This window comes from Prenolepis imparis, unplaced genomic scaffold (assembly GCF_030444845.1).
Source record: "Prenolepis imparis isolate NDT839.2.m4 unplaced genomic scaffold, iyPreImpa1.0 SCAF_1, whole genome shotgun sequence".
Lineage (NCBI taxonomy): Eukaryota > Metazoa > Arthropoda > Insecta > Hymenoptera > Formicidae > Prenolepis > Prenolepis imparis.
Window position 1 is genome coordinate 12,553,092 of NW_028141159.1, and position 22,165 is coordinate 12,575,256.

Sequence of the window (22,165 nt, forward strand, 5' to 3'; positions counted from 1 at the left end):
TATATGACAATTCATCTAGATAACTTCCAGATAATATTATTTTTAAAATCGCTTATGTAAACAGTTAAAAAATGTAAATAAATAAAAATGTAATGTAAAATAAAAAAATGAAAATTATATAGATATAAAAATATATTTATAGTTTTATTTATTAGTTTTTATCGTTTACTGCTCAAGTTCTATTACTTAAAATATTTTCATGTGCTATGAAACTCTAAACCAAATTATCTGAATATTATTTTAGTTAGATAATTTAGTAAAGATAACACTTATTTTTTTTATCTAAGATGCAGATATATAGATAATACATTTTTTTTATTATCTATATAAAGATAAGATAACGCCAAAATTTCATCTAGATGATCATCTATATAATTTTATTTAGATAAAGCAAACACTGAATTTAGCGGTGATTAAATATCTTGGATTTTTGATTCTTGATGATGAGGTTCCAAGAATCGATTGATACGGTACTGTGTTTCGAGACATTCGTGTTGGTTCGTGTGGCAGACGACGACATAACGAAGAAAGGATAGATGATAAGCAGGCCTTTCCGCGAGCTGTCAGTTGTATTAAAAATGTCAAGTATTTGCGTGTTTACGCTGTGAGTTCCACGTCGTGCACGCGATTAATCGCGACGTCGAGCACCTGACAGATCTGTATACTTTCCGCAAGGCACGTCAGAGACGCCGAGAAAGGAAAGGGTTATGAGGCTCCTACGACATCGCACAAGTCGCGCTGTTAGACGATATTTTTCCATTATTTCCGATATCATTTCCAGTGGAGTGGATCATTATGGCGGAGAAGTGCAAGGTATGCGAATAATTTAATCGGGAAAATTCCATACAGTTAATTTCGGAAAAATTGCCAACGTGGAACGTGGCGACAGACAGCTGATTTAACGGACATAGCTTGATGTATTGTAGATATTTTTTTCCACAAAACAATGAGAATTTCCTCGTGTTGGTTTCTTATTAATTTTTAATGATTTTATTTTAGTGAATTTACATTGCTTTTTTTACTGCAACTTACTCTTTATACGCTTTTGATTTCCATTGGAATCCAATTGTATTTGGATTTCTGTGTGTATTTCTGATATTATTGATTACTCTTTGTTTGCATTATTTAAATATAAAAGAGATACGATTGATACAATTATATAAACATATTATAATAGTGGCTCAATATAACAATTTATAATAGTTTTATCTATATTATAATATATAATTGAACTTAATTTGTAATGCGACTATCTTTTCTGACAATATCTATATCGACATCTATATATTTATAATTAGGATCTATTTAATATATATATCATATTCTTGCTTATAACTACTCTTGTTTATAACAATATATATATATATATTTTTTTTTTAATATAAATATTTTTTTATTCTCTATTTATGTTATCTTTATTACAATTAACAACAATATTATAAAACAGGATATTTAATTGTATACACTTGTGGGCTTATCTCGTAATGTTGTACAGGAATGTGGTTGTAAGTGTGGCACTTGCAGCCAAGAAAATAAACAACACTGTGACATGCATTTGCATGTGGAGATAGAGAATTTGCGCCAGCGTCTACTTGAGAGAGAAAATCACATTGTGACAATGGAGACACAATTTTTAAATGAGGCTGATAAATTTCCAAATGGGGAACTGGCTTCCATGAAAGAAGAATTATTAATATGGCAAGAAAAATATACACGCCTGCATGAAGCGCACAAGAGAGTTCAAAAGGTCAATCAAAATTTGGAGGATAAACTGCTACGAATTGTGGACAAATGTGAGACGGAGAAAGGTGCCTTTACAAAGGACATAGCAACTCTGTCTCATAGATTAGCAGATGCAAATTATACAATTCATCAATTAACACAAGATAATGTAAGTATTCTATTCTAGTGTGTTCTATAAAAGTTATATTTCTTTATATTTTATATCATTTGTAAAAACTCTATTGCAATAAATCTAAATTAAAGAAAAGTTGCATTTATTTTTTATGTAATAGATATTCTTTTTTTTTGTACAGGAAAAATATAGAAATGATGTTAGTTTGGCTATCCAATTACTACAATGTAAACCTTCCAATTTTGTGGGTCAGAAGTATGATTCGGTAAGATATCATATCATATTTAAATCATATGTAGATCATATGTAAAATATATGTAAAATAAATTTATAATGCTCTTGTTTGATTGTTAAAAAGTTATGTATATGATGATAACGAGTTATATTATAATAGTCTGTATTTTTATTTATCATTTATCAATCAAATATTACATTTTAATTTTCCTATATTTTATATTTTGACGTTATTGCAAACTTAAATGTTACAATGACATTTTACCTGTATTTATATAACGTCTCGTTCATTTTACGCATCAACAATATTACACGTGCGCGCGCATAAATAAACTTTATTTCAGATTCCATGTTTTCCATTTATATTTATACAGTTTTTTAAGTAAAGTAAAGCGATATAGAGACAAAGTAAAGATAGTAAATTTTATTATTGCAGTTGCCTTCCGAGGTGCAGGCTAAAGTGCGAACATACGTCACGCAAAAGCGATGTTCTACGCAGGATGTAACACAGCCGGATGTAAAGAGCATCACCGTGCCGATATCCACATTTCCGCCGACAGCTATGGTATATAATATCACGAAGCCTGCAGTAGAAAAGCATAGTGATGACGATAGTGATGAAATCAAGCCGCCGATGGATATCGTATCAGCGGCCATCATGGCGAAGGTGCTGGAAGATCGCGAGAAAGAGAGAATCTTTGCCAAACACTGCGACACGTGCACCTGTCACAGAAGCATCCTCATGGTAGATGCTGAGACGCAAACGTGTTTGCCCGATATGCTTTCTTTCTCCGATGGGCACGTCGAAAAGCAAGCATCAGAAGGTACGGCGAATGGTGAGAAGCATCAAAGCAAAGGTAAACTTCAATCGAACCTCGCATCGCATGCGATCTTCTACGAGATCAATAAGAACAGTGATAAGATCTGCCATCGTGTGAACGGCGATTACACTATATTCGTTTCTCAAGCTCCGAGTACTAAAGAGAAGTTTATCAGCAGGACTATGCAAGACTGCATGACGGAGGAGAATTGTGCCATTACAAAGAAAACATCAAACAAAAAAAACTCGTCCCAGAGTCACGAGAGTAAGCACTCGTTGTCGTTTCCGAGATCAAACGATCTCAATAAAATAAACATCGACAAAGCGTTCAAACTACTTAAAGGCAACAACAGAAAGTGCGATTCCCCGATCGATAATAGATCCATCATGAAGTGTTGGAATAAGGACGAAGGAAACTCTTTTGATCCTCTCTTCGACACTGTATCGACGCGTGCCAACAATCGGTTTTCCGATAAAGAACAGACACATATCGATATCATCAATGACAGGCTGTGGAAGAACGAATGGAAGAACGATTGGAAGACGAGATTGAATACTTCTGAAGTGAACGCTTCGATGGAGGATAAATGCAAGGCGAATCACGGTATCGAGCTCGATATCATCAACGATCGCGATTGGAAGAATGATAGGACGACGGAGGCGCGAAATGCACTTGCGCAATTCACTTTGATCGAGGTTAAAAGTCCAGACAATAGCGCAGCGAATCACAATGATAGCAGTCAGATGGAAATAGCGACGAGTCCGAGCTTCAGCAGCGACAGTATGGTCATTTCCAGTTCCGATCCGTCTAGTAGCTGCAGCGATGTCACACAATCGTTGATCGGTGGCACCTTCAACTCGAGTACCAAGTCCAACTCGAATCGCGTGATAGGTCCTCGAAATTGCCTGGTGCGCGTCACGCCTGGCTCTAAAAACATTTTACTAGACAACGCCGGTCACTTCAAAACTGTGTTGTACAGTAACGGCACCGGCAAGGCCAGTACTGCCCTGGTGCATACGAAAAAGGCATCTCGGGCTGGTTCTGAACACTCGATGTCTAACAATAGCGAGGACAATTCACCGCCAATGTTGCAGGACAATCAGTTGCAACGAGTAGCCGAATGGGTCCAGTCGTCCATTGACGTCAGTCGTCAATCCACGTGCGTGGAAAATTCTGCGTCACACGATAGCAATAAGACTAAATGCGAAGAGAATACTGCGAGCGACGTCTATCCGAACAATTGTCTGAAGAAGTCTTTGAAGCAAGACGGAATTTTGGCTTGCAAGGTTCGAGACGTGTCAAAGAAGTCTTTGATAAATGTCGAAGATGGCGAAAGGAGCGAAGGTAGCGAAAGGATTACGGAAAATGAGCCCAGTAATATTAATATTTTGTCAAAGTGCATGGAACAGAAGGAGAACGAAAATCTCATAACTTTCGAGGACGAGCAATCACCGAAGGAATGTCACAAGAACAATTTAGATTACGAGGTGAAAATCACGAAGGAGATGGAGGAGACGTATCTGAAGCTGGCGGCGAGCTTAGATCCGGTAGCCTTGAGCCTGTCGACTGCTAGTGATACCGAATTGACGATCGAGAAATATAGAAAGGATTATAAGAGACTTCAAGTGCAAAGATTTCAAGAGAAAACAGGCTCAAAAGCTTAATCTCAGCGAATTATTCATTCGAAGAAAACAAAATTGACTATATCAAGCAGGGAGTTCCTTTAAAGATATAACAGAGCGTTATTTTTTGTAACTATATAAAGTAAGGCTGTACCAAAAGAGACGAGTTGCTTAAGAAAGAAAAACTCCTACATGCCACAACAGGTAAATCGATTTTATTTATGAAAGAGATAAGTTGAGATTTTAAGTTTGAAGTCTAAAATATAAATTTAAGGGACAATTTGAAAGCAAAATTAAATTCAACATGATTGATTCAACATGATTTGATTGTAAATTACCTAATTAATAATTGAAAGACTTTGGGACAACGACACACATGTGCTGAGTCAGATAAAAACTGTTTTTCATTATTTTTAGATACGATTGTGTGATATCAATATTTTTTTCATGCAGCTGTTTTACAGATAGAGTTTAAAATAAACATTAAGAATTTAAAGGCTCCTTCTATATTAAATATAAATTGCGTATTACATAGGCTATAGGAGCACGTACGCGGATTTCGGTGCGTTGATTCCAACGAAAATTAAGTTTTCGTTGGAATCAAATAATTGTGCACGGGGCACGAATATTGCTTGGTACACTGCCAAGACGTTTAAAATAAGTTTGAAAAACAAGAATCTTAATATTATTTTGTGAATCACTGTTTATTTGATTGTGAAATTTTTTCACGTGTCTTTAGGATATGTTGATTAATAATTAACCATTCTCATAATGTACGTAAGTATTTTTGACAGCTTAGTTAGAGAAAAACATAATCTTATTAATTTATTTAATTTTGAAAATGTTAAATTAATAATATATTTATAGCAAATGATATTGAAGCATATCGTGTTGCAGCAAAACTCTATTACTGGATACTATATTAAATGCAATACTATTTGTGTGAGAATGCAGTCCATGAATGATCAGTGTGAAGATATTTAATTATATTTAATTTTAATGATTCTGGCAAGGAGAGATATTAATAGGTAATAAATATTTTTTTTTTGTCTTGCAATGTGAACACACGCACGCGATTAAAAATATAGAAACGACAATATTATAATTAACTTAAAATATCCAGAAAATATTGTGTTCCATTGGATATTATTTTATAAAATTCATCACTGATGATTAATTTCATATATTAAGTATATAATATAATTTCATATATTAAGTATATATCATACCAAAGCTAGATCACTTGGGATAAGAATATTTTAATCCTTTGCATTTGGAATTATTCTCGCTATGACAGTAGCAATTGATCAAACTGAATCAAGCTGAATCTTGCAATGCATATGTATGCAAACATTAATATTTGAGCAATTAACTTCTGTAAAATATCAGCTTTTACGTTATATTACACACAAGATCTTTTGCACTGTCGCTGTAAATATGATATAAAGATGCAAAGGATTAAATGACAATCGGTTTTTTTAGCCCATTTATTAATAATATCATGAGTGAACATAATTTGATTATTTATTATGCAGCATTGTATACTGATAATGTAATTTCATAAATTTAACTATGGCATGCGCTATGTTATTTGCCATATAGAGAAATTGAGTTTAGATAAAGATTATTATACAAGAGAATAATTACGTCTTGTCTATATAAAATGATATTCTGGATTCAAAGGATTAAGAGATTTGCTATTTTATGCAAGTTAAACTGAGTTGTCCATCGTACAGAGTGAAAATTGCTTCCGCTTTAGCAACCTCAGTCATCGTACCCTTGTCAATACATTATACGCTCTACAAAAACATTTTGTGACAGTCCAATAAAAACATTCGTCTGATTTAATGTTGTGTTATTTACACAATTATTGATTTCACATGACTTATATTGATAATCTTATATTGATTAACTAATTATGATTAATTTTTCTTATTAAGATGATTTATGATATAGAAATTTAATTATAAAACTTTACGCGAAAAAGAGAATCCTATTTCAATATATTTATGTCATTAAATAAATTTTTATTAATTTATCTATTTTTTTTATTTAACGAAAAAATTGAGATATGTACATTAAAGATCATATGTAAAAAATCATAGAAAGCTTACGAAAATAGATTATTAGCGATTATTACTTATACATTAATTTTTGAGTAAATTTTGAGATTAATAATTTTATAGCATATAAGAAATTTGGGAGAAAGATGAGCGATTTTTTTAAAGGCAAATTTAATAATTGACCATTAATTTTTTTTCTATCAGTTTTTTAATTATTTGTAAATTTAGAAACGAGTTTATTTGTACATTTATAATTAAATATATCATGTGTAAATGCCATTTTTATTGAAATTTTGCTGAAATATCGATTGCGCATTTCATACTTGGCGCTATAAATGTTACTTGGTTAGAGTACAGGAAGTGTTGGGGCCTTTATTCTGATTGGTCAAACAAGCTACGCGCGCTTTTGCAGCAACTTCATGTTTCTCTTTCGCACGGGATCGTCGTTGCATAAAGAAGCACAGGCGCGGGGCTCCGATAATATCCACAAAAATAAGCCGACAAAGAGGTAATCGAATCAAATTGATGCGATTATTCGCAAAAGCATTGCCTTCTGAATAAATTGTGAGATTATTTTGTAATTTTATTGCATATTAGTGTGAAATTTCAAGTGACAAAAATCGAGCGATTTTTCGGTGGAGATAATCGAGCCATTAGATTCTTTCCTTCTATCGGTTTTTTCAAGTGTTGTATATTTAGAATCGAGTTTATATTAGATTTATAATCAAATTTACTATGTTTAATGTCTATACGTGTCGTTTTTATCGAAAATTACTTTGCTTGAAAATTGATTGCGCAAAATCGATTCCACTTAACGCTACAAATACTTCGTTTGTTTAACCAATCAGAATGCAGGAAGTTTTGGCGTCTTTATTCTGATTGGTCGAACATGCTATGCGCGCTTTTGCAGCAACTTCCTGTTTCTCTTTCGCGCGGAACCGCCATATCGTGAAGAAGCAGAAATTTCGAGCTTCGATAATAATCCGTTCAGGTAAGCCGACAAAGAGATAATCGAACCAAATTGACGCGATTATTCGCAAAAGCGTTGTCTTCTGAATAAATTGTGAGATTATTTCGTAATTTTATTACGTATTAGATTGAGATTTCGAGTGACAAAAATTGAACGAATTTTTTGGTAAAAATTCGAGCCGTTAGAGCCTCATCTCGATGCTTTACATTTGGAGTCGAATTTACATATAGATTTATAGTCGAGTTTATTATATCTACGTGCTCTTTTTACGAAATTTTGCTTGAAAATTCTGCTTAAGAATCGATTGCGCACTTCACTTGCTACGCGCGATTTTGCAGCTTCTTTTTTTTTGCGCGGGACCGCTGTATCATAAATATAAAGAAGTAGAAACTCTGAGGGATCCGATAATATCTGATAATATATAAGTAAGCCGACAGAGATAATCGAGCCAAATAGACGAGATTTTCGCAAAGTATTTTTCTATGAATAAATTGCGAGATTTTTAATATATATAGTTATTTATAACATAATATAGATCGAAATTTTTAAAGATATAAAGATAATAATAAAAAATAATTTCAAAATATTGAGCGATTTTTTTGCATTAGATAATCGCGACTGTTCTATATAAAATGTAGTTTTGATAGATATTTGTTCTTATACAAAAAATTGTGCGGATTCTATTTTGATATATTTCATTAAAACGATTATACAGTTTTAATAAAAATAATACTTGGTAAACTTTTCCTCCTCCTATATACTCTTAACATTATTTCTTGCCTAAACTTTAAGTGTGGAATTTAAATAACTACAGGTTTATGACAAAGCATACAAAACATAAAATTATTTTAAATTACTCAACTTATATATATATCATATATATATAATATAATTTTTTTTATGTGTATCAAAAATAAATATAATATACAATGTATATTATCAATTAATAATGGTTCTATAAAAAAATTAATTTTTTTGAAAGAAATAATTTTTAACAAAAATTAATTTTAATATATGTTTGCACAGGTGACAATTATTGTGAAGATACTATGAATGACTTGAAGATCTCTCTACACAAATAACATGTTATATCTCGTTCATCGTCACATCAACAATTTATTTTATATACAGGTGAGTCTAGATCGAAATATATCGATTTCTTTGTGATATTTATCCATGTTATCTTTTCTTTGCATCAAATTTATTATAATTTATGTTCAAATCTATATCATATGAATTTATTTGATTACCAGATAGCAAACATTTACAATACAGCATTCTAAAGATTATATGAATTCTCTCTTTATATAAAAAGTAATAAATATCTAATAAGATATCATTCATCGTTTCAAAAGCTATAGTTTCCAATTCTTTTTCTTTATTGATTAAAATGACATTAATGAAGTTTGAATAAAAAATATAGAGAAAAATCTTTTATAATACTCTCTCTTTCTCTCACTGTATACACACACACACATATATACATATAATATAAATATGTGTAATACATATTTACATTAATTTTTCTATTTTAACATACTCCATTTTATATTGAATATTTGTATCCGTTATATTCAATAGATAAAGTTTGCTCTTATCTAAATGCTATAGACAAAATAAAGACTATTATTTTTATATATGAGATCTATAAAATTTTTAATAAATTCTAGATAATTTCTCATGATTGTATATCATACAAATCATATATCCTTTCTGTTATACCATGTATTCAAATAAGATTTGCTTTCCTCCATGTGTACTTAATTTTATACACTATACACTTTTATTGCTATTTCTTTTTCTCTCGCATATAAATATTAATAATATATATAATATATAACGTTATAATGGTTCTGGCTCATTTTTGAAATACATATAAACTTTGATGTATAAAACTTTTTGATAAGTTCAATATATATATATATATATATATATATATATATATATATATATAAGCATTGTATATTGCTCGCAATTCTATTTTTTATCACATATTTTATATTTATATAAGAATTTCTATACTATAGGGATAATTACATGATATTATCTTATATATTTAATATATATTCAGAATAGTCTTTTCTGCAGAATGTAAAATACACAGGCGAGGAAAAAGGCAAATGCCAATGCGAGCAAAGCTTTATCAGTGACTTCTCGTCTTCCATATTTTCCTAAAAGTTTACCCGATTGTACTATTGCCTGTTGTTGATGTTCTAACTCATCTTTGGTGCTACCAACTTTGTCTGAAGATGTTACTGAAATAATGATAATCCATAGAATCATGATATTTATTATATCGAGTAATATAACAGAATACATACATAATGTGTCCAAGGTGTCAACGCTTCTCTGAGTTGTTTCAGCTAAATGTCTTGAAATGCTCAATAATTTATCTGTTACTTGATTAGACGCATTCGTCAAGCTCTGTTTGCCGTGTCGTTTACGAAGAGCGTTCTGTTGTTCTTCTGTCATAGAAAATAAATTCTCCCTTGCTAATTTATCAATGACACATGCACTAACAACATTCGCCTTGCGAAAGGCTGCCAGAGAAGCGTTCAGTTGCTCCTTGTAGTTATCTACTGCAAATAACAGTTCAGTTTTTTTATTTTTATTTGATTCGGTTTCAGCAATAGATGCTAATTGCTCAATGGAGTTTTTCAAAACTGCTATCTTGATTCTGCCCTCTGCATTGAGCTCATCAAGCACCTCCAATGGTCCACTACATTGTTGAATATCCTGCATAATAGAAATATATAAATTATTAATTGATATATACACTATAATTTCTCATACTATTCAATATAATCATATATATCAATATAATCGTTTGCAATAAGTTAGTATAGTGCTACAATTAGGTTACATTTCGTATACCACTTAATGTATATTTACTTGTACTAAAGCATTAACTTGAAGATGATATTTAACAATATCTTGAAGTATTAAGTCCACTGTGTAATTATCGAGATCCATTGACTTAAATTATTTGCTTTATGTCACTTTTCATATACATATATGCAAGTGTAGATGTATGATATATGAAGTATGAAGTATGAATACACAATACACAAGCTCCGATCAGCTGTTGATGCAAAGAGAGAAAGAGAGAGAGAGAGATAGAGAGAAATTTTATAAAAATTTCGAATTAGGAATTTTATTGAATACAATATTATATAATAATTTTTATTATTTATTTTTACTAGAACAACATAAGCGCGCGTCATTCCTCGATTTTATATAAAAAAGAATGATATTATTTTTATATAAAATTTGTTTAAACACTTTTGAGATTAATATTTTTTGACTGAAATCAGCTGATTAAAGTATTAATTTAAATTAGCAATTGCTAATTAAATTTTAAAATAAAAATGTTATAAATAATATGTTATAATACTTTTAAACTCAAAAAATATTTTTTGACAGAAATCACCTGATAACTGTCAAAAAATATTAATCGAGTTGAAAGTATATACTATATTTTATTTAAAACATATTATTTTATAATTTTTATTAAATACTATTATTTTAAAATTTAATTAACAAATTAACGTTTTAATCAGCTGATTTCTGTAAAAAAATTAATAAAGCGAAAATTTGCTAATTAAATTTTAAAATAATATAATTAATAATTTTAAAAATTAAAATAGTAATATTTTATTTTATTTGTTACAGAGGTAGCATTGCTGATAAAAGCTGCACACGCGAGTTGGACTGCGAGATTCTCGCGAGTGTCGAACGGACACATTATTATTAATTCGTGCGATTATAGTTTTCGAACCTTTTTTTCTCATTGCGCAATGTACGCGAAATACGCGTCGCGTCGGGAGTGCCGTGTAAGGTTTCGCGTGTCGGGAGTGTCGTGTAAAGTGTCGGGCGATCGTAAATTATTCGTGTTTTCGCGAGTATCGTGAGTGCCATGGACCAAGAGAGGAGGAGGAGGTCCGGGGAGGCATCGGGCGACAGCGGGGCAACTGTAAGGTGTGCAACATGAATATATATTTCTTTAAGAAATAACATCATTTTTGTTACATTTGTTTAAGTATCTCTATATATATATATATATGTATTTTATTTGTTATTACAGGTAAGCATTAGTAATAAGATAGGATATAGGAAAAGGAGGCCCGGGGAGGCATCGGGCGACACTGTGGCAACTGTGAGGTAAGCAAAATAATTATATATAATAACATTTCTTTTAAGAAACATAATTTTTGTTTAAGTATCTCTCTCTCTCTCTCTCTCTCTCTCTCTCTCTCTCTCTCTATATATATATATATATGTGTGTGTGTATATTTTATTTATTACAGGTTGCATTGCTGATAAGCTGCACGCGAGTTTGACCGCGAGATTTTCGAGTGTCGAACGGACGTTGATTCGTGCGATTATAGTTTTCGCATCGTTATTTCTCATTGCGCAATGTGTACGCGAAATACGCGTGCGATTCACGCGTCGCGTCGGGAGTGCCGTGTAAAGTTTCGCGTGTCGGGAATACCGTAAAGTGTCGAGAGCGATCGTAATTCGTGTGTTTTCGCGAGTGTCGTGAGTGCTACCGCATGGACCAAGAAAGGAGGAGGAGACCCGGGGAGGCATCAGGCGACAGCGGGGCAACTATGAGGTATGCAGTATAAAAACATTTTTTTAAACTGTATTGCGATATTCGATCGTTTCCAGACTTTGAAAACACCTTGTACACGCACATACCCCCCCCCCCCCACACATACACACACATATATATACATAATTTGTACCATGTATGTATATGTACATAATTTGAATATTTTGTTTTCAGATCAATGTGTGTGCTGTGTACTACAACTCAGCTATTGCACGTATCGGTGAGTGAGAAATTGTTTATTTCGATTGAATTGAAAAAATATTTATATTTATAACATCCCTTTTTAAAAAAGGCATGTTAATAAGTTAACTTGCCGTCTTATTTATCGATGATGATGCGTTAGATCCATAGACATAGAAATATAGATATATATTATATATAATTTATAAATAAATATATTTTATATATTTATAAGTAAATTATTTTATAATAAATATATAATATATATAATATATTTATAATATATACTTTATAATATACTTTTAAACTCGATTAATATTTTTGATAGTTATCAGCTGATTCTGTCAAAAAATATTAATTGCGGATAAGGTATTATTTACAACATATTAATACTATTTTAATATTTTTTCCATATTATTATTTTAAAATTTGATTAGCAAATTAACGCTTTCATCAGCTGATATCTGTAAAAAATATTAATAAAGCGTTAATTTGTTAATTCAATTTTAAAATAATATGTTAAAAATATTAATCGAATTTAAAGTATTATAACATACTATTATATTATTTAATTTGATTTTGGACAAACTGTTAAACTGCTAACTCTCGCGATGAGAGTTTCTCCATGCTACGAATATATAACGCACAACGCGAATCGAGACAATTATAATTTTTATTCCATTACACGAAAAAATAAAAATACAATTAAATATACAATTACTATAATTAAAAGAAAAAAAATTATAAATTAAAAATATATTGGAACATATAAATTTCTATTATATAGTTTTTAATATAATTTTGTTTAATTTATTTAAATAGAAATTGCTGTAGAACTGATGAAAATGTATACACACACGTTTATATATATATATATATATATATATATATATATATATTTATATTCTTTGATTGAATTGATTGATTCTAATCGTAATTTTTGAACAGGATGTATAAGGTAGCATAATTTATTACATATAGATATAATACAATTTGGTATACTATTATAAACTTAATTATGCATTCATACATCGCAGTTGGACTTCCATGAACCAGCAATGTGCAAAGAACTATAAAGCTCTTTTTGTCGCAAAGCATACAATGTGTTACTATTGTAGGAATATACATCATTAAATATTTCTATACAATTATACAATTTTACAAATTTTATAATGTATAAGTTATAGTGTTATATGTATATATAGTAAGTTATAGTGTTATATGTATATATACCCTATAACGGGTGCACTACATTTCACATAGTTATTCCAGATATCCTAGATAACTTCAAGAAAATGAGTTTACGAGGATCTATATGTATATATCCCTGTTCTACATTACACAAATATTATTATATATATCGTTAACGCAGGCTGTTTATTACAGCGGCGGTAAATTCCGATGTCGAGCTTTGTCCGCCCAGATCCTTTGTGAGCACCTTTCCATCATTCAGCACGCGATTCAACGCTTCCCGAATCTGCTCGCCGTAACGTTTGAGATTCGAATGATTTAATAGTTTTACCGCACACAACAGCATCGCCGTTGGATTCGCAACGTTCTTGCCAACCGCCTCAGAATATGTGTGTCTTGCACCCTATTGAAGAAAATACAATTTAGTAATATACATAACTCTGCATTTTGAAATTGACAGAAGTCACAATTCGAGAAATTATCTTGTTTCCCCGTAACACTAATTGTATCAAATATAAATCTTATGTTGCACAAGTAAAGCCAAATATATTACCGGTTCAAAAACGACACATTCAGCGCTATAACTGGCACCAGCGACAACTCCAGCACCACCGACCAAACCGGACGCGAGATTATCGACGATGTTTCCATATAGATTCGGCATTACCATGACGTCGAACTGATGTGGATTGGAAACCATCTGCATGGTGCAGTTATCAACAATCATCGTCTCGAACGTAATCCTGTTTTAACAAAAAATATAAATATAAAAAATTTTGCAATAACTTTTTATAATAAACATTTAAGACAGCTGATAAATGATAAAAAATTATTAGGATACCTGGGATACAGTTCGGCAATCTCTTGGCACGATTTGAGGAAAAGCCCATCGCCAAGCTTCATTATGTTAGCTTTGTGAACACATGTAACTTTCTTGCGATTATTCTTTACAGCATAATCAAAGGCAAACTTTGCGATTCTCTGACTCTTAGCAGCAGTTACAATCTTTAGGCATTCTACTACTCCTTTGACAGATTCATGCTCCAATGCAGAATATTCTCCTTCTGTTTGTTCTCTGATGATGACACAATCTACATTCTGATGACGTGATCTGATACCTGGTAGGGATTTTACATGCACTACATTCGAATACAGGTCCAAGCTCTTACGTAGTTTCATGTTCAAGGTTTGCAACTCTCCTGTCATAGAGTGATCTGGAGTTGCTAGAATACCCTGTAATATAAAAAATAATGTTAAACATAATGTTATACTAAATCATAATTATCTTTCAGCTGTACACATTTTTTAATAAATTTTGAACATATATTTAAAATATTGTATTGTATAATTCTTTATACAACTCTTTATACAACATATAAAATATATATAAAATAAAAATATTAAATATATTGTATCATTAGATTATGAGGTATGTAATCAGACCTTTAAACAAACTCGATTTCTAGCGATGCTGTTGGAGACTTGATCCAAAGGAGCGCTCAGAGTTGGATTCACTTCAGACAAGAAATAAGGTTCAAACTCAACCGGGACACCTGCAGCTTTGAATACACACTGAACTGCAACCACAAGTTCTGGTCCAACACCATCTCCTGGTATCAAGGTACATTTCAACTTTCCTTCTTGTTCAATTGCCTGAAAGAAATAGTTGTCAGTAGATATCTAATTTTATCAATTGAAGAATAACGACACTTACTGATTCTTGTTGCCGTATGACTCCTACATGCAGAGTCCTAACAGTGCTCTTCTGAGCAGCCTGTATACATAAAATAAATTACAATATTGTTTATACATATATATATATATATATATATATATAAAATTATATAATTTATAAATATTATATTTATAGTTTGGTAGTTTATACATATATAAAAGTTATAAATTGATATACTCTCTAAATATATAAATATGTCAGAGAAAGAAAGAACTTTACATATATAAGAAAAAAAATATAAGAATTATTGAAAAAATTTTGAAGTATCATATGTTATATATATCTATTTTATGAATATTTTTCTTAAATATTCCAATTTTAAAATCTCTTAGTGCAATTCTAATTAATGACAGCTTAATCAGCATTATGATCCTATTTTGTTATTTAACTCAACATGAATATATACATATAAATAATACTCGAATACGCAATGCCCTTGCGATTCTTCTGTCTATTATTCGCCGAAAAATGTCGCGTTATTTGCACAACATAATTATTAACACTTTTACTCGCTTTCTATATTTTTCCAAATTTTACACATACAAGCGAGGCGGAATTCCGAAAATACGAAGGAATATCGTATTACCTGGGAAAATGTTTTACAGATATTTCTCACGAGTAGAGCCATTTTTTCACAACGAAGCCGAGCTGGATTTATTTCGCTCGCACTCGCGCATGTAGGAGTGTAATTACGCTTAGAGTTACCCTTGAGTTGACGTATCAATTTAATCGAATTTGTTTATAATAAATGTAGTAAACTTTTTATCTTCTCTTTATATAATCCTCTTTATAATCGAAATTTAGAAAATTTTTATAAATTAAAATTTAAATATTTTAGATTAGAAGAAAGAAAATATAACTTTTTTTTGTATATGTATTATATATTTATCTAATAATATTATATATAATTAATATTTGATAAGTAAAAATTTAATCACATAAGCAAATAATGTCTATATATATATATATATAAAATTATTATGTGTATAAAAATATTTGTTCCAATGTTCGTCGATATTTAAAAGTATAATTATGTTACAAAAATGTCCATATTCTTGAGAGACTAAAATAAATTAAAAGATCTTTATATCGAGAAAAAAGAAAGAGAGAAAGGGAGAAAAAAAATATTCTATTTTTTGGCAACTATGCGGCATCCGTCACTGTTCAATAGTTATATGATTGGCGTTGGCGATTTGCTGAAAATATAACTCCCTAGCAGTGTTACCAGAGAGAGAGCGTGTGTCGTTGTGCGCGGCGCGTTCGACTTTGAAATGTCACGCGTCGGAATTCGGAGCGCTGAGTGGGGGGTGCGTGGTGGGGGCTGGGCGGCGCGCGCATCCCCCCACCACCCAGCCCCCACTCCGCGCACCGAATTCCGACGCCGCAGCGCCTTGAAGGTTAAAGTCGATTCAAAGTCGAACGTCGAACTCGAACGCGCCGCGCACGTCGACACGCGCTGTAATATTATATATTATATATTCTATGGTTGCGCGATCTGAAATTGGCAACACTGCACTGCTCCCTCGTTTACTACATTATGGAGCATCTTTATAGACGAATATAGATCAGCTGATTCGTTTTCATTGCTTACTTTCATTGTTCATTGATTATTAATGTCATTTTTATGAATGGCATGCAATGAAACATTGGAAGTTACTTTTCGTTGCATGATGGCAGGGCAATTTCACACAAGAAACTGCTTTTCAAATAATATTTCGCATCGATAAAAATAATTCCTAGAGGATTAGGATTCCTTGGAGTTTGTAAACGTGTAGCCCCCCGTGTAGAAATAGACACGACGAGAAAAGAGTGGCGCATAGATGGAATAAACCGTGTGTGTGTGTCTATTTTTATAAAGAATATAGTTATCCTTCCTGGATCTCTCTGGATCTTAATTTTTTGTTTTGGGAGATTTTAGTGAATCAATCAGAATGACAGAAAAATTACGTGAGTAGTTACGATTAGTGTAACAGATGTTTTTTTAGTCAAATTGTATTTATCTAATAGTAAAAAGATTTGTATTTTTGTATTCCTGTTTAAATTCCAGAAATATATATATATATATATATATATATATATATATATATGTCTTGTTTTACTATTTTATAATTATTTTATAAGGTGTTAAATGAACAAATATATTTATACATGTGTATACATAAAGTTGAGTATAACTGTATTTAATGATTAGACTTGTTCTATTTGCTTTATGTTACAGCTAAGGAGATAACGAAATCGAGTTTTCGTCGAAAAGTGTGGGATTATATGGCAAAGAACGAGTTGGTAAACTTTCCCGTTAACATATATAAACGTATCCCTAACTTCAAGGGTGCTGTGGAAGCGGCGCAGCGATTAATTGAATTAGATGAATTTAAGAAAGCAAAAACCATAAAAATAAATCCAGACAAACCGCAAGAACCAGTACGATATTTAGCTCTGGAGGCTAACAAGGAAATTATTGTACCTATTCCCAGATTAAGATCTGGTTTATTTCTGCATGTTACACCAGTCGCTGGTGCAACAAAGGAACAATTAAAAAAATTGGCTTCTATGCGTGGCCTAGAACAAGTGGGTAAACCACTTGGACTTGATTCCAATATTAAGGTAATTCTTATAATTTAGTATTTTAAACTTATAATTCAGTATGTTTAATCAGGAAAAATATTTATTAGTTAATTGATAAACATATACATAATTATTAAAAATACAACGATAAATTATTCAAACATTTCATTATAATACAATTAATATATCTAAATATATGCTATTTATTCAGGTAGATCTCATTGTGTTGGGATCTGTATGCGTCAGTCGAGATGGATACAGGCTTGGCAAAGGAGAAGGTTTTGCAGATCTCGAATTTGCGATGATGATGAGAATGGACACAATAACAGAAAATACAGTTGTTATCACGACAGTGCACGATTGTCAAATCGTAGATCATTTACCGCCACAATTGTTTAAAGAGTACGATGTGCCGGTAGATATAATTGTTACGCCAACACAGACTATATTCGTGAAGCCGAGATTAAAGAAACCGTCTGGTATATTGTGGCATGTGCTCAGTGAAAGAAAACTTAAAACTATGCAGGTATTACAGCAGCTCAAAGAGATGGATGAAAAGTATGCATTAAGTTGCTTGAATCATACTTAATGGGCTATTTCGCGTAAATACACGATTATTCTTTTACAGAGATGGCAAGATGGTAATTCTGAAGGAAATCGATTCTGACATCGAGACGCATCGATATATAAAAAATCGCGTTAAATATCCGAAGAACAAGAAACGTCTCAATGTACAAAAGGATGCATCTAATATAGAAAATTCTACTGTGGAAGGTGTCAAAGATAAAATTCTTAAGCCACGTTTCCCACGAAAACGTACTTATAAGAAAACGAAAGCTGAAGAAGAGAATAATCTTTCTAATGCTGAAGTGCAAGTAAGTACTTCGATATATGTATATTGAATTTTGTAAAATTGCTATTTCGAATTTGAATCTCTCCGTTAAATTAAATGTTCTTGTATTAAAATCTGCTTTGTGTGTAAAAAAAAGTGTATATAAATTACACTAAATTAAGCACATTAAATAAAATAAAAATAAAAATAATGTTTTATCATTTATTTATTTATTTATACTTTTTCTATAGTACTTGTGTTGCACAGTATCTTTTATAATTTATTATATAAATAAATAAATCTTGTTTATGTTACAGACGAAAATGGAAAACAACGACAAGAGTGCTCCCCGACGACGAAAGAATCTCCGTGCCAGAACGAAAGCGCATATCGACTTCTCTTTAAAGCTGTCGAACATTTCGTCTGGCGTGAGAGTCCGTGATTTGAAAAATGCTTTGTTGGAGCGTGGTATTAAGCCAAGTGAGATAACTTGGCAAGGCTATCGTGGCATTTGTTACCTTCATTTTAGCAAACTCAGGAGTGAGACTGCTTTACCGGATCAGCCAGTTCAGGTAGACTCGATTGTGGCGAATTTACAGCAGCTTCGAATCGGTGAGTTTATGAATAACGAGGAAGGCTTTATACATGTAGAACCCGCGAAACCGATTTCCAGAATCGAGGTTACTGATGTGACGACCGTTTAAATGACATTTATTAAGAACTACATCGAACATATATATTTACGTAGTTTTTTGGACGTTTCGATGTTGAATATATACAGTATACCTTCCCCAAAATTAATTCTTTTTTTAATAATTTTGTTTATATACATGTCCTCAGATAATACGCGCATTTCTCATCAGTTATGGGTTATGGATTTTAACAAGTTCTATGTGTAAGAAATTGCGCGATTTCTGTGGGACATTGTAATTTTTTTTTATAGATACTAGCTTAAATGCTTTGAATTGATATATTTACATATATATAAGCATATCTTTTTAATAATTATTTTACATTATATTATTGTTTTATTCTGCTTTTTACATACTGGGAGTTGTACTTTTGCAAATATTACACTGGAGATAGGATGTCGATAATGACAAATTCAGGCAAACCGAGATGTGATATATATACCTGGTGCAGTGCGAATATTAATATTCTAATAGTTATTATGATTAACACAGATATATTGCATATTTTTGGCTAATGATTTTATTTATACTACTTTCGTGTTAAGCCGTTTGATGTGCAAGAAAATATCGAGTAACTTTTCAACAAATTCTCATTGCGCATAAAATGATCTGTGATCAAAAGATATCTAGTATAAGATAGTTGGTCTGTGAAGAAACATAGCAAGCACAATATTGCTGAATTGCTGAATAGATTGAGAGATAAATAGATAAAAATATTTTGAGACTTAAATCGGTACATATACATATTGGTACTATCTAAAAACAAAATATTTTCTTCGATTTTTTTTAACGATTGATTTTTTCTAGTCCAGAATTACATTAATATAAAATATCGAAGATATTTTTTAAAATTAATTTTCAAATTAGGATACATTAGATTATACATGATGTGACTCGGGGCTTGTTAAAAGTTACATGCCGATAGATAGATATATCAATGTTTTATTTCTTTAAAGAATAGTAAAAATCAAAAATTGATTGTTCTGGATAATTTTTCTATTCTCTGCAAACATATGAGTTGAGATTAATCGATGTGAGTAGAGTGCATATCTGCGATATCATCTAGTAGCAATCATAAAAGATCTGTTCTAACATTAGAACATAGACTGATGACAATAGTTTAAATCTCATTTATAAAGGATATTCGAAGTAAATGAAGGTAAGCTATCAATATTTCTTCGTGTAGACAGAAAGAAAAAGTATTCTATTTTTCTGAACGTGCATATTCTCGTAGAAGAAGATTAGATACAAATATATTTTCACATGTTCTAAAACCACTTTATAGACGTGTTACGGTCTTCCATGTATTGTCATTCGAAATGACAGGTGGTGCTTGCGTATTGGCCGAAAAGCGGAAAAACGGCAATACTTTGTGATATTAACAAATGATTTATTATTTCTACATATATATAATAGTGATGTGATGATCATATAGAACTAATAATGATTATTTTTAGAATGTACGTAAGTCTTGCATATATAAAGAAAAACTTTCTTTTTATCAATTTTGCTTCGTGATGGTGGTATTCTACTATGTCTTCCAATTAGCCATATCCATAATGCCTTCCGATAATTCCTAGAAACAAGAGTATGCAAATATTTCTACTCTTTCTCTCTTTCCCTTTTGTGCGCTTGTTTTCCTTCATAAATATAAATGAAACTTCCGCGGCTAGGCGCAACAGTTCTCAAAGCTGGCAAAAGTAGGCTAAAGCAACTCAAACATAAGTAACTTTTTCATCGAGATCTCAATCTTTCATTTACGATTGTTTGTCTATGTAGTAAGATGTAATTAACGAGCGGCAATAATTACTTTCCTTGAAGAAACGCGCTTCGTTTTCCTTTTTATCGGGAAGAGCGAGAAGTGAGAGAATTAAAACGGTCGTCGCGAAAACACCTCTCGTTTTCTATCGAATTCGCGATTGAAATTGCATTAGTTTCAATTGAATTTCCCCATATAAGCAATTCACGAGAATTTATTATCACGAATCATAACTTTTCTCATTCAAGTGGACAAAGTAAAATTTTCATAATTTTCTATGCATACAATCGGGATATATAAGGATCATCTTGTGGAATATTTTTTCATAAAAATAAATGCAACTTTTTTTTTTAATGACATCAGAGAGACTCTTAATTACAACTTTTATAGTTCTAGTGAAGAGACATCTCTCATTCTCTACTGTAAAAGGATTAATTTGCGTAAAGGCAATTAAAAGCGAAGTGACGGGACTTTATTACGGGTTGAATTTTCTTATTTAACGGCGTCTTTATCGCGCAAAAGACTGCCAGGGCTTTCACATCGATCTCTAGAAATTGCATTATCTTTTATTGGATTTTTCCATCGAAAATAGCGAAGCCGGCGATTACCGTTCTCCATCGCTTCGTTACTCTTCTCCGTTCGCCAAGAATCAGTGCAGAGATTTCCTCAGTATTATTCAGTGAAAAATTATAAATTCTTTTGGGATTGATGGTACAAACCTAGGTTCCGAAGAGTAGAACACTAATATCTAATTTTTTAAATAAAATGTATTATCTCTAAAAAATTCTTCTAATTATATGTATATATATATATATATATATATATATATATATATATATATATAATTAGAAGAATTTTTTAGAGATAATAAACTTTTATTTAAAAAATTATATATATTTCTTTTTCTGCACCTCTACTTATTTATTGAAACAAATTCGGAGAATGTTAGTGATAATAAATTTTATTTAAAAAAAAAATATATATATAAAATATTCTAAGAATATTTTATCACGAAAAATGCAATTTTTTTC

The 22,165-nt window shown here is 31.2% G+C and overlaps 5 protein-coding genes and 1 long non-coding RNA gene across 10 annotated transcripts in view; 4 read left to right on the top strand and 2 right to left on the bottom strand.

Moving 5' to 3' along the window:
• Window positions 1-493: 493 nt before the first annotated feature.
• Window positions 494-6,380, top strand: LOC145934834 (uncharacterized). Of its 4 annotated transcripts, none has more exons than XR_014425126.1 (5): window positions 494-813; window positions 1,496-1,891; window positions 2,037-2,120; window positions 2,526-5,309; window positions 5,430-6,380. XR_014425126.1 is itself a non-coding variant. In XM_083035660.1 (4 exons), exons 1-4 carry the CDS (start codon window positions 796-798, stop codon window positions 4,572-4,574), a joined length of 2,547 nt encoding a protein of 848 aa, XP_082891786.1. In that variant the 5' UTR covers window positions 494-795; the 3' UTR covers window positions 4,575-6,380. The 4 variants fall into 4 exon arrangements, 1 of the variants encoding a protein (XP_082891786.1); XR_014425127.1 differs by having other exon boundaries at window positions 2,526-4,736; window positions 4,950-6,380; XR_014425129.1 differs by having other exon boundaries at window positions 2,526-4,736.
• Window positions 6,381-7,030: 650 nt separating this feature from the next.
• LOC145935020 (uncharacterized) lies at window positions 7,031-12,461 on the top strand. Of its 2 annotated transcripts, none has more exons than XR_014425149.1 (6): window positions 7,031-7,103; window positions 8,592-8,696; window positions 11,238-11,543; window positions 11,650-11,726; window positions 11,873-12,180; window positions 12,355-12,461. It is a non-coding gene; the product is annotated as an uncharacterized LOC145935020 (long non-coding RNA). The 2 variants fall into 2 exon arrangements; XR_014425154.1 differs by lacking the exon at window positions 7,031-7,103 and adding an exon at window positions 7,494-7,586.
• On the bottom strand, window positions 8,518-10,654 carry Sec20 (vesicle transport protein Sec20). Its single transcript, XM_083035921.1, has 3 exons — window positions 10,458-10,654; window positions 9,887-10,301; window positions 8,518-9,820 (listed from the first exon to the last, which is right to left on the bottom strand). The coding sequence occupies exons 1-3, from the start codon at window positions 10,536-10,538 to the stop codon at window positions 9,633-9,635; spliced, it is 684 nt and encodes a 227-aa protein (XP_082892047.1). The 5' UTR covers window positions 10,539-10,654; the 3' UTR covers window positions 8,518-9,632.
• Window positions 12,462-13,312: 851 nt separating the features above from the next.
• Idh3b (isocitrate dehydrogenase [NAD] subunit beta, mitochondrial) lies at window positions 13,313-15,992 on the bottom strand. Its single transcript, XM_083036171.1, has 6 exons — window positions 15,873-15,992; window positions 15,266-15,325; window positions 14,995-15,204; window positions 14,393-14,784; window positions 14,105-14,294; window positions 13,313-13,954 (listed from the first exon to the last, which is right to left on the bottom strand). The coding sequence occupies exons 1-6, from the start codon at window positions 15,912-15,914 to the stop codon at window positions 13,724-13,726; spliced, it is 1,125 nt and encodes a 374-aa protein (XP_082892297.1). The 5' UTR covers window positions 15,915-15,992; the 3' UTR covers window positions 13,313-13,723.
• A 780-nt stretch (window positions 15,993-16,772) lies between these two features.
• Lost (methenyltetrahydrofolate synthase domain-containing protein lost) lies at window positions 16,773-20,880 on the top strand. Its single transcript, XM_083036782.1, has 5 exons — window positions 16,773-17,233; window positions 17,505-17,890; window positions 18,063-18,409; window positions 18,480-18,726; window positions 19,001-20,880. Exons 1-5 carry the CDS (start codon window positions 17,218-17,220, stop codon window positions 19,385-19,387), a joined length of 1,383 nt encoding a protein of 460 aa, XP_082892908.1. The 5' UTR covers window positions 16,773-17,217; the 3' UTR covers window positions 19,388-20,880.
• Window positions 19,154-22,165, top strand: part of LOC145935477 (protein Star) — a 43,290-nt gene continuing 40,278 nt past the window's right edge. Inside the window, exon 1 of the mRNA XM_083037106.1 lies at window positions 19,154-19,295. The gene's annotated coding sequence lies outside the window, so the exon portion shown is untranslated. The remainder of the gene's footprint in view (window positions 19,296-22,165) is intronic.

Excerpts from the sequence above, each read along its gene's own strand:
- LOC145934834 (XM_083035660.1), top strand. Across the intron at positions 1,892-2,036 it reads ATCAATTAACACAAGATAAT|GAAAAATATAGAAATGATGT; the intron begins GTAAGTATTCTA and ends TTTTTTGTACAG. Across the intron at positions 2,121-2,525 it reads TGGGTCAGAAGTATGATTCG|TTGCCTTCCGAGGTGCAGGC; the intron begins GTAAGATATCAT and ends TTATTATTGCAG.
- Sec20 (XM_083035921.1), bottom strand. The coding sequence starts at position 10,538 with ATGGATCTCGATAATTACACAGTGGACTTAATACTTCAAGATATTGTT. Across the intron at positions 10,302-10,457 it reads AAGTTAATGCTTTAGTACAA|GATATTCAACAATGTAGTGG; the intron begins GTAAATATACAT and ends TCTATTATGCAG. Across the intron at positions 9,821-9,886 it reads TGACACCTTGGACACATTAT|TAACATCTTCAGACAAAGTT; the intron begins GTATGTATTCTG and ends TCATTATTTCAG.
- Idh3b (XM_083036171.1), bottom strand. The coding sequence starts at position 15,914 with ATGGCTCTACTCGTGAGAAATATCTGTAAAACATTTTCCCAG. Across the intron at positions 15,205-15,265 it reads TCATACGGCAACAAGAATCA|GCAATTGAACAAGAAGGAAA; the intron begins GTAAGTGTCGTT and ends TATTTCTTTCAG. Across the intron at positions 13,955-14,104 it reads AATGTGTCGTTTTTGAACCG|GGTGCAAGACACACATATTC; the intron begins GTAATATATTTG and ends TTTCTTCAATAG.
- Lost (XM_083036782.1), top strand. Across the intron at positions 18,410-18,479 it reads CTCAAAGAGATGGATGAAAA|AGATGGCAAGATGGTAATTC; the intron begins GTATGCATTAAG and ends ATTCTTTTACAG. Across the intron at positions 18,727-19,000 it reads TTTCTAATGCTGAAGTGCAA|ACGAAAATGGAAAACAACGA; the intron begins GTAAGTACTTCG and ends TTTATGTTACAG.